This window comes from Eleutherodactylus coqui, chromosome 5, assembly GCF_035609145.1.
Source record: "Eleutherodactylus coqui strain aEleCoq1 chromosome 5, aEleCoq1.hap1, whole genome shotgun sequence".
NCBI lineage: Eukaryota > Metazoa > Chordata > Amphibia > Anura > Eleutherodactylidae > Eleutherodactylus > Eleutherodactylus coqui.
The window spans coordinates 276,579,321-276,596,315 of record NC_089841.1 but is presented as its reverse complement, the minus strand read 5'-3'; the positions used below and the strand labels follow the sequence as shown (position 1 = coordinate 276,596,315).

The window sequence follows — 16,995 nt, the reverse complement described above, 5'->3', positions numbered from 1 at the left end:
CCCCGCCCCCCAGGGATCAGCAGTAATCTATGGAGATCTCTATCAGATTTCCTGCTTCACTCTCAGGGCTCGGTCAGACGAGCGCAGATCCGCCTGACCACATTCATTGCCACCGATATGTTCTATCTTTGGTAGGTGCGGATTTTCGCCCGCACATGCGGTGTGCGCCCATTCTAATCAATGGATTGTCTGTATAACACACAAGATGGGTCATCCAAAGCAAAATCCACTCTTCGTAACATGGCCATACTGCGATTCCCTTGACTGTAAATATACAGCACTAATGAAAACCTTTAGAGGCAGCCGAAGTCCGGGACCACGGGCCAAAGGGGCTACTTTCTGAAGGCCAGTTATAAAATAAACACACTATGCAATCTAACACAGTGGTCCCCAACCTTTTTGGCACCAGGGACCGACTTCAAGCAAGACCATTTTTAGGCCGCCTGCACATGGGCGGAAATCCCGCGGCGGGATTTACCGCGGGATTTCCGCCATTGAAAGCCTCCATAGGAGTGCATTACAATACGCACTCCTATGCAGACGGCCGCGGTTTGGCTGCGCGAAATCCCGCGCGGCAAACAAACCGCAGCATGTCCTATTTCTGCGAGCCCCGCACAGAAAAGTCATTCACCCGGTCGCCGGATCCGGTCTGCGCATGCGCCAGCACATGAAAGAACCGGGGCCGCCGGGCGCGGGTAAGTACACGCTCCTCCCTGCAGGTGCTGGGGTCGGGTCCCGCCCGTCTGCAGGCGGCCTTACAAGGCCCGGCAGGGGTGGGCGGGGCATGGGCGGGGCTTTGGTTATATGGGACAGGGTTATGAAGGGGGTTGGAGTTTAGTGCATTCTTATTTAATTATGACATTTAGAATGTCCTGACAGTACACACATAGGGCAGCATATAATTTATCTCCCCCCCCCCCCCCGTAATAGACAGCCCCCACCTTTCAGTAATTAGCAGCCCCTCCCCCAGTAAAAAGTAGCCCCGTCCCCCAGTAAAAAGTAGCCCCCTCCCCCTGTAATAAGCAGGTCCCCCTCCCCCGTAATAAGCAGGTCCCCCCTCCCCGTAATAAGCAGGAAGCAGGACCCCCCTCCCCCGTAATAAGCAGGTCTTTCCCCCCAGTAATAGGCAGGTCCCCCCCAGTACTAGGCAGGTCCCCCCCCCCAGTAATAGACAGGCCCACCCCCCAGTAATAGGCAGCCCCCCCAGTAATAACCATTCCCCCCAGTAATAACCAGCCCCCCACAGTAATAAGCAGCCCCTTCCCCTGTAATAAGCAGCCCCCCCAGTAATAGGCAGCCCCTTCCCCTGTAATAAGTAGCCCCCAGTAATAGGCAGCCCCCCAGTAATAGGCAGCCCCTTCCCCGTAATAGGCAGCCCCCCCAGTAGTAAGTAGCTCCCCCCCAGTAATAGGCAGCCCCACGTAATATGCAGCCCCCCCTTCCCCTGTAATAGGCAGCCCCTTCCCCTGTAATAAGTAGCCCACCCCCAGTAATAAGCACCCCCCCAGTAAGCAACCCCCCCCAGTAATAAGCAGCCCCCCCCCCAGTAATAGGCAGCCCCCCCAGTAGTAAGTAGCCCCCACCCTCCCAGTAGTAACCAGCTCCCCCTCCCCAAGCAATAGGCAGCCCCACGTAATACGCAGCCCCCCCACCCCAGTAATAGACAGCCCCTTCCCCTGTAATAAGTAGCCCCCCCCCGTAATAGGCAGCCCCCCCAGTAGTAAGTAGCTCCCCCCCCCAGTAATAGGCAGCCCCACGTAATACGCAGCCCCTTCCCCTGTAATAAGTAGCCCCCCCCCCAGTAATAAGCAGGTTCCCCCCAGTAATAGGCAGCCCCCCCCAGTAGTAAGTAGACCCCCCCCCCAGTAATAGGCAGCCTCACATAATACGCAGCCCCCCCCCCCACACACCCCAGTAATAGGCAGTCCCTTCCCCTGTAATAATTAGCCCCCCCCCAGTAGTAAGTAGCTCCCCCCCCAGTAATAGGCAGCCCCACCCCACCCCAGTAATAGGCAGTTCATCCCACTGTAATACGTAGCCCCTTCCCCTGTAATAAGTAGCCCCCAACCCAGCCCCTTGTAATAGGCAGCCCCCCCAGTAATAGGCAGCCCCCCAACCCATATACTTACCTCCTCCCTGCTGTCGCTCTCTGTCTGCTTGCCCTGACGTCAGTGTGCAGCCCGGAACGCTTCCTCCCCGAGTCCTCTCCTGTGGAACTAATGAGCAGGGGACTCAGGGAGGAGGATCCTGGCTGCACACTGACTTCAGTGTGTGCGCTGGGATCAGCGCGATTACCAGCGGGGAGCTGCGGCGCCCCCGCTGGTAATTGCTTCAGTGGTGAGCGGCGTCGGCCGCGGGCCACATAACACAAGGCAGTGGGCCGGATTCGGCCCGCGGGCCTTGTGTTTAGAGCAAAAGTTCCCGGCAGTGCTGTGGACCGGCGCTAAACACCCAACGGCCCGGCCCGCGGCCCGGTGGTTGGGGACCCCTGATCTAACAGACTTATATTTGAGGATTCATTCTTGTCTACAGAAGCGGTGGGTTCCCTTTAATGTCGTGTCTTAAATTGTAACCGTCACTTCATATTTTTTTAATGTAATGTAAGAAGCAATTCTAAACATTTTTGCAGTCTATTTAATCAGCCCATGTTGTGCAGTTTACTAGAAAACCCTAATTCAGCTACACAGCTGGGCAATCCAGCTTCAGCTAGCTGAGTATGGCGCTTCCTTCTTCCCTGTGCCTACACTGCCATCTCTAGTGCAGGCGCAGCTCACAGATTACACTGCAGTTTATTAGTAAATGGCTACTTTAGGTTTCATTCATTTATATCCATATTTCTGCCCGAGTCTCATAACGCTCCTGTCATCTCTGCTGCTTTCGGGCAAAGCAATGGTCTTAGGCAGACAAAATTGTTTACTGATTAGTAGTAAGAAAGCCCCTCGTTTGTAGCGATAGAGGAAGCAGTTGCACATGGGCCCTTGTGTCTCAGGGAGCCCTAAGGCCATCTGCTACATAAGTGGCACATGATGCTATAGCTGAGGTGCTGTAACTATTGTGGACTTTGCATTAGGGCCCAGAATATTCAAGCTAGGCCTCAGTAGACCATTTATGATATAGCTGCATTATATGATGAGTGTGATGTAAAGTGGATACACCTCGGGCAGTATCACTGATACAATGTATCATTTCCTGGCTCGGAGGGCAGCAGCGATAATATGATGTGTGTTGCCCATCCATTCCTGTATATCGCAATCACATAATAATGATCTAATGCTTAATATTACTGATGTTCACACAGAGGAGCGCTAGAAAGAAATTCACAATGTCCTCCCAACATTTCCTCCACCATAAATGATATCATTGGTCTCCATAGCAACAGCGCAAATGCTGAAGCCATTGCCTGTTCACCACTATGTAAGCGCTCTGTTTAGTCACAGGAAACGTATCATTTCAGCTCTGTGACATCTCTGCGATGGAGGACACTATTACATGCGTGGCTCCAACGCATCCAAGGGGCGCGCTGTGAGAAAAGATAGGACCTGCGTGGCTCCAACGCATCCAAGGGGCGCGCTGTGAGAAAAGATAGGACCTGCGTAGCTCCAACGCATCCACGGGGCGCGCTGTGAGAAAAGATAGGACCTGCGTGGCTCCAACACATCCAAGGGGCGCGCTGTGAGAAAAGTTAGGACCTGCGTGGCTCCAACACATCCAAGGGGAGCGCTGTGAGAAAAGATAGGACCTGCGTGGCTCCAACGCATCCAAGGGGCGCGCTGTGAGAAAAGATAGGACCTGCGTGGCTCCAACGCATCCAAGGGGCGCGCTGTGAGAAAAGATAGGACCTGCGTAGCTCCAACGCATCCACGGGGCGCGCTGTGAGAAAAGATAGGACCTGCGTGGCTCCAACACATCCAAGGGGCGCGCTGTGAGAAAAGTTAGGACCTGCGTGGCTCCAACACATCCAAGGGGAGCGCTGTGAGAAAAGATAGGACCTGCGTAGCTCCAACGCATCCACGGGGAGCGCTGTGAGAAAAGATAGGACCTGCATAGCTCCAACGCATCCACGGGGCGCACTGTGAGAAAAGATAGGACCTGCGTAGCTTCAACGCATCCAAGGGGCGCGCTGTGAGAAAAGATAGGACCTGCGTGGCTCCAACGCATCCAAGGGGCGCGCTGTGAGAAAAGTTAGGACCTGCGTGGCTCCAACACATCCAAGGGGAGCGCTGTGAGAAAAGATAGGACCTGCGTAGCTCCAACGCATCCACGGGGCGCGCTGTGAGAAAAGATAGGACCTGCATAGCTCCAACGCATCCAAGGGGCGCGCAGTGAGAAAAGATAGGACCTGCGTGGCTCCAACGCATCCACGGGGCGCGCTGTGAGAAAAGATAGGACCTGCATAGCTCCAACGCATCCAAGGGGCGCGCTGTGAGAAAAGATAGGACCTACGTGGCTCCAACGCCCGCATCCAAGGAACGCGCTGTGAGAAAAGATAGGACCTACGTGGCTCCAACGCCTGCATCCAAGGAACGCGCAGCGAGAAAAGGTAGGACCTGCGTTATGCGCAGAAGTTCTCATTGATTCCCACGGGTATAACACGCAGCACACACCACGGATCGTGGGAATGAGTAAATTACGCACGAATGAGGATCACGCCTTTAGCTTCATTCACACAATTTTTCCACATGTGAGCAGCAATCTTTTTGAGCAACTATTTGTGCACAAAAACCGCTCATCTGACTGAGGCCTTAATTACCCATCGCCGTCGCTGTCTGCGGGTTGTTTTTTGCAGGACGAGTTGTATTTGTCAGTGGTTCCATGTAATGTACCATAGAATGAACTGAGCATTCTGGGTGGAGTGGAAAAAACTCAGTTCCGCCAACTTTGGGGGGGGGGGGGGGGGGGGGGGTCTTGTTTCTACGGTGTACAAACTGCAATGAAACCGACCTGATCATGTTATTCTATGGGTCGGGCCGATTACTGCGAAGGCGAATTTACATCGTTTATTTTTCTGTACTACTTTTTAAATATAAAATATCTTTGGAAAATGTCGAATTATCTTCTGCCGCCAGAACCTTTTTAATTGTACATTGGCGCAGTTTTGTGAGGGCTTGTTTTTGGCAGGATGCCCTGTAGTTTCTATTGGCACCATTTTGGAGTACATGTGACTTTTTTGATTGCTTTTATTACATACGTTCTTGCAGACGGGCTGCCAAAAAATGCATTCTGGTGTTGTGTAATTTTTTTTCAGACGACATTCACCGTGCGGGATAAATAATGCGCTACTTTGATAGATTGGATATTACAGATGCAGTGATACCAAATGTTGTTTTTTTTTCTATTAGTGATATGGGAAAAGTTTTTTTTACTTTTATTATCTTATTTTATTAATAATTAGTAAAACTTTTTTTTACTAATTTGTATGTATTTTTTATTCCCTATAGGGGACTTGAACTTGCAGTTGTTTGATTGCTCATACAGTATAATGTGATACCATAGTGTGACATTATACCACGTTCTGACAGGCATTGTTTCGTAAGCAATCTGCAATGGTTGCCATGGGTCCATGGAAACGGAACAGCACTCCGTGATCTCATCGCATAGAGGACATTCACGTCCCCTGAAATCTGTTCAGGGCATTTAAAGAGTTAACAGCTGGGATCAGCATGAGTGCTGATCCTGGCTGTTGCTGGCAGGTGCCATCTGTCAAAGACAGCCAACACCTGCTTTGTATGGAGCAGGATCAACCCCCGATCGCTCTCCATTGAAACCCCGAACCTCCATGATGAAACTGTACAGCATGGAGCGTCAAGAGGTTAAAGGGGCTGTATCACTACTTAAAACCGCTCCACAATTACTCCTTCCTGGTTACTGCCACAGCCAATCACTGGCTATAGGGTCACTGCTGTGCCCAGTGATTGGCTGCAGCAGTCACATGACCTGGTCAGCAGCAACCAGGAAGGACAAACTGGTTGGGAAGACATTTTTTTCAATTTTTAAGTCATGAAAAACCCCTTTAAAGCTTGGATGTGCAATTAGTATATGAGAAGGCCGGCGGGTGACATGGCTGTACGTCATCATCTGCTATCTGTGCAGAGTCTATGGCACCTTCTACAAGGTACAAGATGCTAGAAGTACGCGGCCACCATGCCACCACTTCCATAGACCACACCATCTATCATCAGTTGGGCTTTAGAACTAAGCGTGTTCGGAGAGTCGCAGGCAAGCGTCAGCCGTCCCGGGGACGGGGTTTCTTTTCCAGTGTCTGTAATTGAAAAGGAATTTCTGCATCCCGGATTTCTGTGAACTTGTACAGATTTCTATCATGAATCAATGTGATTTCTACAGTGTTCAGTAAGTTCTATCGTGTATCTGAGCCGCATACATGTATCGCTTGTCTGTCACTTATGTATCGCTTATGTGTCGCTTATGTATCGCTTATGTGTCGCTTATGTGTCGCTTATGTGTCGCTTATGTGTCGCTTATGTGTCGCTTATGTATCGCTTGTCTGTCACTTATGTGTCGCTTATGTGTCGCTTATGTGTCGCTTATGTGTCGCTTATGTGTCGCTTATGTGTCGCTTATGTATCGCTTGTCTGTCACTTATGTGTCGCTTATGTATCGCTTATGTGTCGCTTATGTGTCGCTTATGTGTCGCTTATGTATCGCTTGTCTGTCACTTATGTGTCGCTTATGTGTCGCTTATGTATCGCTTGTCTGTCACTTATGTGTCGCTTATGTATCGCTTGTCTGTCACTTATGTGTCGCTTATGTGTCGCTCATGTGTCGCTTATGTGTCGCTTATGTGTCGCTTATGTATCGCTTGTCTGTCACTTATGTGTCGCTTATGTGTCGCTTATGTGTCGCTTATGTGTCACTTATGTATCGCTTATGTATCGCTTATGTGTCGCTTATGTGTCGCTTATGTGTCGCTTATGTGTCGCTTATGTATCGCTTATGTGTCGCTTATGTGTCGCTTATGTGTCGCTTATGTATCACTTATCATCGTTGGCATTCTCATTTTGGCTGTTTGTGATTTTAAAGATGTCGGGGAAAAAAGGGTTAGTGGAGTCTGAGAAGCGGGGTCCCATGCCGCCCTCTTCTCGTCGCTGCGGGCATGCTTCTGCTACCCATAGTGCCTCCACACTGAATGCATGCACAACAATTGCTTCATTCGATCTCCTCCTCACTGCGGGGGATGCAGTAAGCCTACAATGAGGAGGGGGGGAGATACTGGACCCCTGTTCTTAGAATCAATGGTGGGCTCAGCAGTAAGACCCCCACTGATTAAACTTTTATCACCTATCCTATGGATAATGACCCATCTAGACACAACAAGAATCGCTCACAAATCGCTCAGAACCATCTTTTGAGTGAATCTCGTTGTGTCTCAATGCAGGGACCTCGTGCAGTTTTGGTGCACGAGTCGTTGATTGCTTATTTCAAGGTTTCTTGAATTGATCGATGAGCTGTTATTATCACAGCCAGCTGCACTGATAAGATTCTCTCTGCCTGTGTCCTGCTGGGAATTCACTGTAAGCGCAGAGAACACTAGTGCTGGTTGCTTCTCTTAGCGGCCGCAGCTGTGTCCAGCTCCGGCTGCATAACTGTATGGTAGCTACTATAAAGTATGCAAAGATGATCACTCAAACTATCATTTGAGCGACTTTTAAACAATCACCTGTCAGTGTAAATGGGGTCTAAGTGATGAAGGTTGATTCTGGTACAACCCCTTTAATACACAGTTACAGTAATCCAGGTAATTGCAAAAGGTTCACCTACTTTTTCTTGCAATTGTATGTTTGCTTATACCTCGGTTTACATGGAACAATTTTCATTCAGATAACCTACAAACAAACCCAACTAAAGAATACTCATTCGCTTTAAACACGAGCCAACGAATGAATGACGAACAAGAAAAATACGCTTCTCATTGGTCATTCAGTTTCGAACGGCATAAAGACCAGTGCCGGCTCGGGCAATTATCATAGGAATGTGAAACACTGAACGACAAGCCCTCGAGGACTGGGCCACCGGAGCGCTAGTGATGACATCACTGGCCTGTTCCATCAGGCAAACGAGAATCATGAGATTCTCGGCCCGTGTAAAAGGACCATTACATATCTTGGAGTTTAGAATTCACTGACGGGCCCTAATGTGATACTGATTGTCCAATCCTGCTGCCTAACAATAATGATGTTATGCTTAAGGGGTGTGATGGAAAACTGGTGTGCAGCCTGCAGATAGAGAAGGGTGCTGCTGGAGGTGTCATGTCACCTTGCCTCCAGCTGAGGCACTCTTGGCCACACTTCCAAAAGATAAACCATAATCCCCAAACACAATGCAAGTGTATGGATTACATAGGGTTGTGGTTCTACACGCATGCTACGATACTGAGAGAGAAATTACATTATTAGCTCATTCTTGTTGTGATGTCCATTTTCAGTGCAGTTGAAAGTCGAGTATATTAACACACACTTCATAGACGTATGCTAGAGCAATGCTCTTATGGCCTACATTTGCTAATGGTAATCAATGGGCACATCGACATAAAGTATAGGCAACACCAATCTGCCATAGACTTTAGCTGCGCCTTTCACACACAGTGCCCGAAAGACGCGGACAAAAAGATCGCAGCATGCACTATGTTGGCATGTATTACTCAAGCACTCATACCAAGACAGTGTATGGGGATTGTCGGCTAGCAGCAAGTATGCATGTCATTGTGTACTTGCCGCAACAGATACGGACGGTAATGGCGCGCAGCAACTTATGCCTATGTGAGACCGGCCTAATAAAGAGCTTTGCTTTTGACTACTACCGTGTTTCCCCGAAAATAAGGCACCCCCTCAAAATAAGGCACCCCCTGAAATTTGCAGAAGTCCCAAATATAAGGCACCCCCTGATAGTAAGGCATAGTAAAGTGTGCAGGCAAGTCAAGAGGCCTGTCCCCTGCTGCCATCCCCGTTGTCTCCTACCTCCAGACGTACAGGTAGATCTGCAGACAGTCTGCTGTTATCCTGTCCCTGCTGTGCTGAACGAGTGTGCTGTTGTGAGCTCCCCTTGCTGGCTGGAAAAGTCCATACTGTACGTTCTGTTCCTGCTGTACATGTCTGCTGTGATGAGCTCCCCCTGGTGGCCGGAAGCTACAATACCATCCCTGCTTACAAGTGGTACAGGACCTTCTGTCTGCAGACAGGTACGTTACTTTACAGCCCTTATTTTTTTATGGCTCTGTGTGTGAGTCAGGCACCCTGTGTGATTCTTAAGGCTGGGTTCTCACAGAGCGTATTTCCAGCGGAAATCTCGCAGTTTGGCCACAGCGATAAACAGCGAGATTTCCGCCGGGAAAGCGCTGCTTCAAAACCCACGGCACTCAGCCGCTTGTTTTGAAGCAACCTGGCTGCACTCTTTTCCGTTTCTGTGGCCGGTGAATCCGCACCACAACACCGGCTTCTCCCAGCTTTGCCGTGACAGATTTGCTGTCCCATGTGGACGAGATTTCTGAGAAATTTCGTCCACAAAGCTGGCCAATTGAGGGATTAGCGGCCACAGACGGATTTGCCGCGGCGAAATAAGACATCCCCTGAAAATAAGACGTAGCGCATATTTGGGAGCAAAAATTAATATAAGACGCGTCTTATTTTCGGGGAAACAGGGTAGTAGCCGGCTCAAGCTTCCATCCATCCGAGGTCAGTAAAATGTCCCAACCTGCTGGGGGGTAAAAGATGACTGGGGAAGGCAATGGCAAACAAAAGCAGTCTGCCAAGTAAAGGTCACAATGTGACGTCCCCCCAGGAGTCCGCCATGCCTTGGTGCTTACGTATATACAATAGTATATAGCTGCTACAGCAGATATATAAAAGCTGTTCCCTGCTGCTCTGACCGCTTTGTACTCATAAATGGGGACTATTAGGACCATCATTGACCACATATGCAGGCCTCGTTCTTTTAGATCTAATCAGGAGGGATTTAATAATAATAATTTAATAATTTAATGTCTTGAGCTTCTGTTTCCTGTCTGGATGGAAGCTTGGCAGGTGGGGAAGCGACCTGTAGAGCTTAGATGCGCTATCAAGTAACAAGGCCACATAGGGCTATGGATACGTTTCTTGTATCTCCTGTTTGAATGTGTCACCTTTCAATGTGTAAGACTCATGTCACCTTACTTATCTCCCGACACTAAATCCTTCTGTAAGAGTCAGCATTTACCCTGACCTACATGAAATATTTGTTGTTGGCCGTCTCACTATCATGGCCGCTGAGTGACTAGTTAGGTAATACTTTTCAGTGTTCCCTTTCCGTGTGTCTCATAAAACATTTTTAGATGACACCGCACCTACTGGAAATACCTCTTTCTTCCCTCACTAATTTCCTTGGTCTACACTTTGAGTAGAGTTGCTGCAGTGACCGAGGAGCGGAGGAGACAGCGGGGTAAAGTAATAGGCTTGTCATGGGGCTCTACCATCCCCTCACTACGGGGCGCTAGGAACCCGACCCCGTTACTGGCTGAGGGAGATCACAAGGGGAAATAACCCAAGATACCCGGAGTCCTGTTTATCACTCGTGACGCCACCGTTCCATTCTCTGCCGTAGATCCCTTAGGTGAAATAACGTAGTCCACACACAGCGTATAATCCACAGTCCAAGTTATTTGTCAAATCGCTCTCTCTCCAACTCTCATACACTCACTTTTCTCTCGCTAGAAGTGGTTTCCATTCCCCCGGTTACATGTGGTACAACCACGCATTCCCACCATGTCCGGCTTTCATACTCTCCTGGAGGGCTCTGGCATGAGCGGTAGACCATCTCTCCATCTCCTCCTCTTACTCCCTGTCAACCACATTATTAAACATTCATCACATGATCAACAACCAATCCACTAGTAGACAAAACGATACAATTTCCAGACAACACCAGACATGAACAGACATTAACCCTTTCATGCCTGCAGACTTTAATACTCCTGCAGCTGATGCATTGCACAATTAAAACATGAACACAACACAAACATAAAACATGCATACTGAGGTGCAGTAGTGGGCCCCAAACTTTGGGCCACTATATTGCCTATTGGCAACTTCCTACGTAAAGTGACTGTTTGCCAAGAATTCAAGCTCCTTTCATTGGGTGGACTTTTTTCCGCCAACAACCAGCTGCAATGTGAGGTGATTGATGGACTCTGTTGTCCTAATGTGTTTAGCTGGTGAAATAAGTGTCAGGCGGCCCAGAGAGGTGGATCATGTTTCATCGTGTGTTTGTGAGGATGTTTTTTGTCAGTGAACTTCAGACACATTTTATGCAGGTGATGCTCTTGATTTGAATTGACATTGCTTTTGACAGATCACATGATCTACTCCCCCATCTATCTCCTTGTTAATAAATACTCCAGGGTTTTTATCCAAGCACGTTGGTTGATTCTGAGAGCGCCTGTCATTAACTGGACATCCTCATTCAAGATTTAAAGGGTTGTCCATATTTTGCAGCCTTCCTTCTGTTGGCAGCTACTCACAGGGTATTCCTCTGCCGCGACCTAGAAGATCAACCGTCGTCTGCTAAACATGACAGCAAGCCTTCAACTTCCTGTAACAATGAAGCATTACGAAGCCCCCACTAAATGACTAGGCTGCCCATGTAAACCCCAGAGGTGTAAGATCCGGCGGCCCTGCCCAAACCTCTCTGGGTGGCTTATAGATGTGCAGGGGGTCCTACCACTTACCGTAGATCTTAGACCCCTCCTTCACATAACACTTTCCCAACAAGATTTTTTCACACAAATTCCACCTCAAAAAACTGCGGCTAAATTGTAGATTTTAACTGGCTAACATGTAGATCCGCACGGGGACTTAGGCCACTCCTGTGAGCAAATCTATATGGGGAATTTCTGACAACATTCTGCAGAATTCGTCTCAAGACGTTCATCTCAATTCTTTTTTTCCACATGCAGATTCCAAAATGAATTTAAAATCTCAATAAAAATACATTCTTTATCAAAAACAACTGCGCCCCCAGAAAAAGCTGCCATTCTACTGCAAAGCTTGGCATGCGGCTCCATCTCAGGCAGATCTGTAAATGATGAGAGTTGTGATGATTAGGTAGATGGTCACCGGAGGCCCTAAGATTGGTTTCCCCCTTGTCCTATAAGAGGCTCTCGGAGGCTCCTTGTGTGCAGTGGCCTCTTCTTCCACTTGTAGAGCTTGTTGGCCACTAGACGCCTCTACGATGCAGAGAAGAGATTTTCCCCAGTTAACAATTTTTTTTAACTGAATGCCTCCGTGCTCCCCGTATCACATCTTGTATCCAAGCTAGAGGTGGTACAACAGGGTACTAGAGCCTCCATGCCCCCCGTATCACATCTTGTATCCAAGCTAGAGGTGGTACAACAGGGTACTAGAGCCTCCATGCCCCCCGTATCACATCTTGTATCCAAGCTAGAGGTGGTACAACAGGGTACTAGAGCCTCCATGCCCCCTGTATCACATCTTGTATCCAATCTAGAAGCGGTACAACAGGGTACTAGAGCCTCCATGACCTCCCTATCACATCTTGTATCCAAGCTAGAGGTGGTACAACATGGTACTAGAGCCTCTATGCCTCCTGTATCACATCTGGTATCCAAGCTGGAGGCAGCACAACAGGGTACTAAAGCCTCTATGCCCTACTGTACCACATCTTGTATCTAAGCTAGAGGTGGTACAGCAGGGTACTAGAGCCTCTATGCCCATGTGTATCACATCTTGTATCCAAGCTAGAGGTGGTGCAACAGGGTACTAGAGCCTCTATGCCCATGTGTATCACATCTTGTATCCAAGCTAGAGGTGGTACAACAGGGTACTACAGCCTCCATTACCTCCCTATCACATCTTGTATCCAAGCTAGAGGTGGTACAACAGGGTCCTAGAGCCTCCATGACCTCCCTATCACATCTTGTATCCAAGCTAGAGGCGGTACAACAGGGTCCTAGAGCCTCCATGACCTCCCTATCACATCTTGTATCCAAGCTAGAGGCGGTACAACAGGGTCCTAGAGCCTCTATGCCTCTTGTATCACATCTAGTATCCAAACTAGACGCAGTACAACAGGGTACTAGAGCCTCCATGCCCAACTGTATCACATCTTGTATCCAAGCTAGAGGTGGTACAACAGGGTACTAGAGCCTCCATGCCTGTGTTTAATGTATATGTAAGGAAATACTTGAGATGTATGTGTTAGGCATAGCCTGATAATGGCATCTGTCACCCATAAACTATAATATACTTCACACGGGGCGATTACCACCGGAGTTCTGCCTGGAAACAGCTAATTTGAGCGATACTTGTCCCGTCTACGTGCAGCTGTCAACAAGGCACCGAGCGAGAAGTCGTTGACTTGTCGGAGGCGCTTGGTATCAGTATAAATAAATACTAAGCGACTATCTGCGGGTGTAAACACTATGTTTGAGTGACTCCTATTTAGTGTGAATGGATGCGGGGGGGCTGGTACGATCCCGGCAGGGTCCACCTCCGTTCACTTGGACGACTACCACAGGAGCAATAGTCGGGTGGCAGTCATGCGCCAGCAGTCATTCCATGTCAAGGACTTTACTGTGGGATGTGTTTAACAGAGGGCCTTATAGTCTATGGTGACAGTTTGGCATCGCTGTAATGGATCTATCACTCATAGGCTATAATGGTATCCAGCATGAAAACCTATAGATAAAGCTCATGCCATACAAGTTCATCGGAGACCGGGACCCTAATATGGTATTTGATAAATAGGTTTCTTTCCAGGCTTCCACAGGATGGATCAGTGCGGTCTACCATGCTATTACATCCTCATGTATGTACTCCGACCAGATGGAGGCTAGAACTGCCCCCTCTAGTGGTCTGATAATGGACCCCGTGGACACATTCATCAAGCAGTCTGACATAGTGGAATCAAATACCTGGATCTCTCTTGCGTGGTACATGACGATGAGTCCAAGTAGGATAGCAGTCGAGAGGCTGATAAGGCATTTCAGTGCAAATGAGTATGAGGATTCCTAGAAAATAAGATATTAACAATGAATGCCGCTCACGCCCCAAAGGAGGTACAAATACATGCCCCAATATGTTCATTCTCCTCACGCCCCAAAGGAGGTACAAATACATGCCCCAATATGTTCATTCTCCTCACGCCCCAAAGGAGGTACAAATACATGCCCCAATATGTTCATTCTCTCCTCTCGCCCCAAAGGAGGTACAAATACATGCCCCAATATGTTCATTCTCCTCACGCCCCAAAGGAGGTACAAATACATGCCCCAATATGTTCATTCTCCTCACGCCCCAAAGGAGGTACAAATACATGCCCCAATATATTCATTCGCCTCTCGCCCCAAAGGAGGTACAAATACATGCCCAATATGTTCATTCTCTCCTCACGCCCCAAAGGAGGTACAAATACATGCCCCAATATGTTCATTCGCCTCTCGCCCCAAAGGAAGTACAAATACATGCCCCAATATATTCATTCGCCTCTCACCCCAAAGGAGGTACAAATACCTGCCCCAATATGTTCATTCACCTCTTGCCCCAAAGGAGGTACAAATACATGCCCCAATATGTTCATTTGCCTCTCGCCCCAAAGGAGGTACAAATGCATGCCCCAATATGTTCATTCACCTCTTGCCCCAAAGGAGGTACAAATACATGCCCCAATATGTTCATTCGCCTCTCGCCCCAAAGGAGGTACAAATACATGCCCTAATATGTTCATTCTCCTCAGGCCCAAAGGAAGTACAAATACATGCCCCAATATGTTCATTCGCCTCTCGCTCCAAAGGAGGTACAAATACATGCCCCAATATGTTCATTCACCTCTCGCCCCAAAGAAGGTACAAATACATGCCCCAATATGTTCTTTCTCTCCTCTCGCCCCATAGGAGGTACAAATACATGCCCCAATATGTTCATTCTCTCCTCTCACCCCAAAGGAGGTACAAATACATGCCCCAATATGTTCATTCACCTCTCGCCCCAAAGGAGGTACAAATACATGCCCCAATATGTTCATTCTCCTCTTGCCCCAAAGGAGGTACAAATACATGCCCCAATATGTTCATTCACCTCTCGCCCCAAAGGAGGTACAAATACATGCCCCAATATGTTCATTCTCCTCACGCCCCAAAGGAGGTACAAATACATGCTCCAATATGTTCATTCTCTCCTCTCACCCCAAAGGAGGTACAAATACATGCCCCAATATGTTCATTCTCCTCTCGCCCCAAAGGAGGTACAAATACATGCCCCAATATGTTCATTCACCTCTCGCCCCAAAGGAGGTACAAATACATGCCCCAATATGTTCATTCTCCTCTCGCCCCAAAGGAGGTACAAATACATGCCCCAATATGTTCATTCTCCTCACACCCCAAAGGAGGTACAAATACATGCCCCAATATGTTCACTCTCCTCTCGCCCCAAAGGAGGCACAAATACATGCCCCAATATGTTCATTCTCCTCACACCCCAAAGGAGGTACAAATACATGCCCCAATATGTTCACTCTCCTCTCGCCCCAAAGGAGGTACAAATACATGCCCCAATATGTTCATTCTCCTCTCGCCCCAAAGGAGGTACAAATACATGCCCCAATATGTTCATTCTCTCCTCTCACCCCAAAGGAGGTACAAATACATGCCCCAATATGTTCATTCGCCTCTCGCCCCAAAGGAGGTACAAATACATGCCCCAATATGTTCATTCACCTCTCGCCCCAAAGGAGGTACAAATACATGCCCCAATATGTTCATTCTCTCCTCTCGCCCCAAAGGAGGTACAAATACATGCCCCAATATGTTCATTCTCCTCTCGCCCCAAAGGATGTACAAATACATGCCCCAATATGTTCATTCACCTCTGGCCCCAAAGGAGGTACAGATACATGCCTCAATATGTTCATTCACCTCTCGCCCCAAAGGAGGTAAAAATACATGCCCCAATATGTTCATTCTCCTCTCGCCCCAAAGGAGGTACAAATACATGCCCCAATATGTTCATTCTCCTCTCGCCCCAAAGGAGGTACAAATACATGCCCCAATATGTTCATTCTCCTCACGCCCCAAAGGAGGTACAAATACATGCCCCAATATGTTCATTCTCCTCTCGCCCCATAGGAGGTACAAATACATGCCCCAATATGTTCATTCACCTCTCGCCCCAAAGGAGGTACAAATACATGCCCCAATATGTTCATTCACCTCTCGCCCCAAAGGAGGTACAAATACATGCCCCAATATGTTCATTCTCCTCTCGCCCCAAAGGAGGTACAAATACATGCCCCAATATGTTCATTCTCCTCTCGCCCCAAAGGAGGTACAAATACATGCCCCAATATGTTTCCTCTCGCCCCAAAGGAGGTACAAATACATGCCCCAATATGTTCATTCACCTCTCGCCCCAAAGGAGGTACAAATACATGCCCCAATATGTTCATTCACCTCTCGCCCCAAAGGAGGTACAAATACATGCCCCAATATGTTCATTCACCTCTCGCCCCAAAGGAGGTACAAATACATGCCCCAATATGTTCATTCACCTCTCGCCCCTCCCTCATAGGTTGATTTGTCGGTTCTTTCCCATCTTTCCATTTGGCCTGTTCACATTATAACATTGTAACAAAACCAGTAATGAGTGTTTTTGATATTTGCCATGAGCTACTATGTAAGAGCTCCTTCACACGGGATGGAATTGTCCGATGCTCGCAGCACAGTGGTGGATTTTGTCAATGATTGAGGATTTTGTTGAGTTTTGGACTGCGGGACGTGTAACTGCAGATATGCTATATGTTAGAAATCCATAGCAGCAATTGCTCAAGACCTGCTTCATTCCAGAAAGCTTTTCCACTGCAGAATTTAATCTTGCGGTTTTGAAGTAAAAATGCGCAAATTTTAACAGGTGTGGAATTCAGGTACCTTTCACACAGGACAGAATATCCTGCAACAGCGTGCCGGAATCTGTCCCCCTACGGGACATAAAGCCA

General features: G+C 48.2%; 1 protein-coding gene across 1 annotated transcript in view; it reads right to left on the bottom strand.

Moving 5' to 3' along the window:
• Window positions 1-16,995, bottom strand: part of KCNN1 (potassium calcium-activated channel subfamily N member 1) — a 203,254-nt gene that overhangs the window by 159,518 nt on the left and 26,741 nt on the right. Inside the window, exon 2 of the mRNA XM_066604774.1 lies at window positions 13,919-14,014. Within this exon, the coding sequence (XP_066460871.1) occupies window positions 13,919-14,014 (96 nt within the window). The remainder of the gene's footprint in view (window positions 1-13,918; window positions 14,015-16,995) is intronic.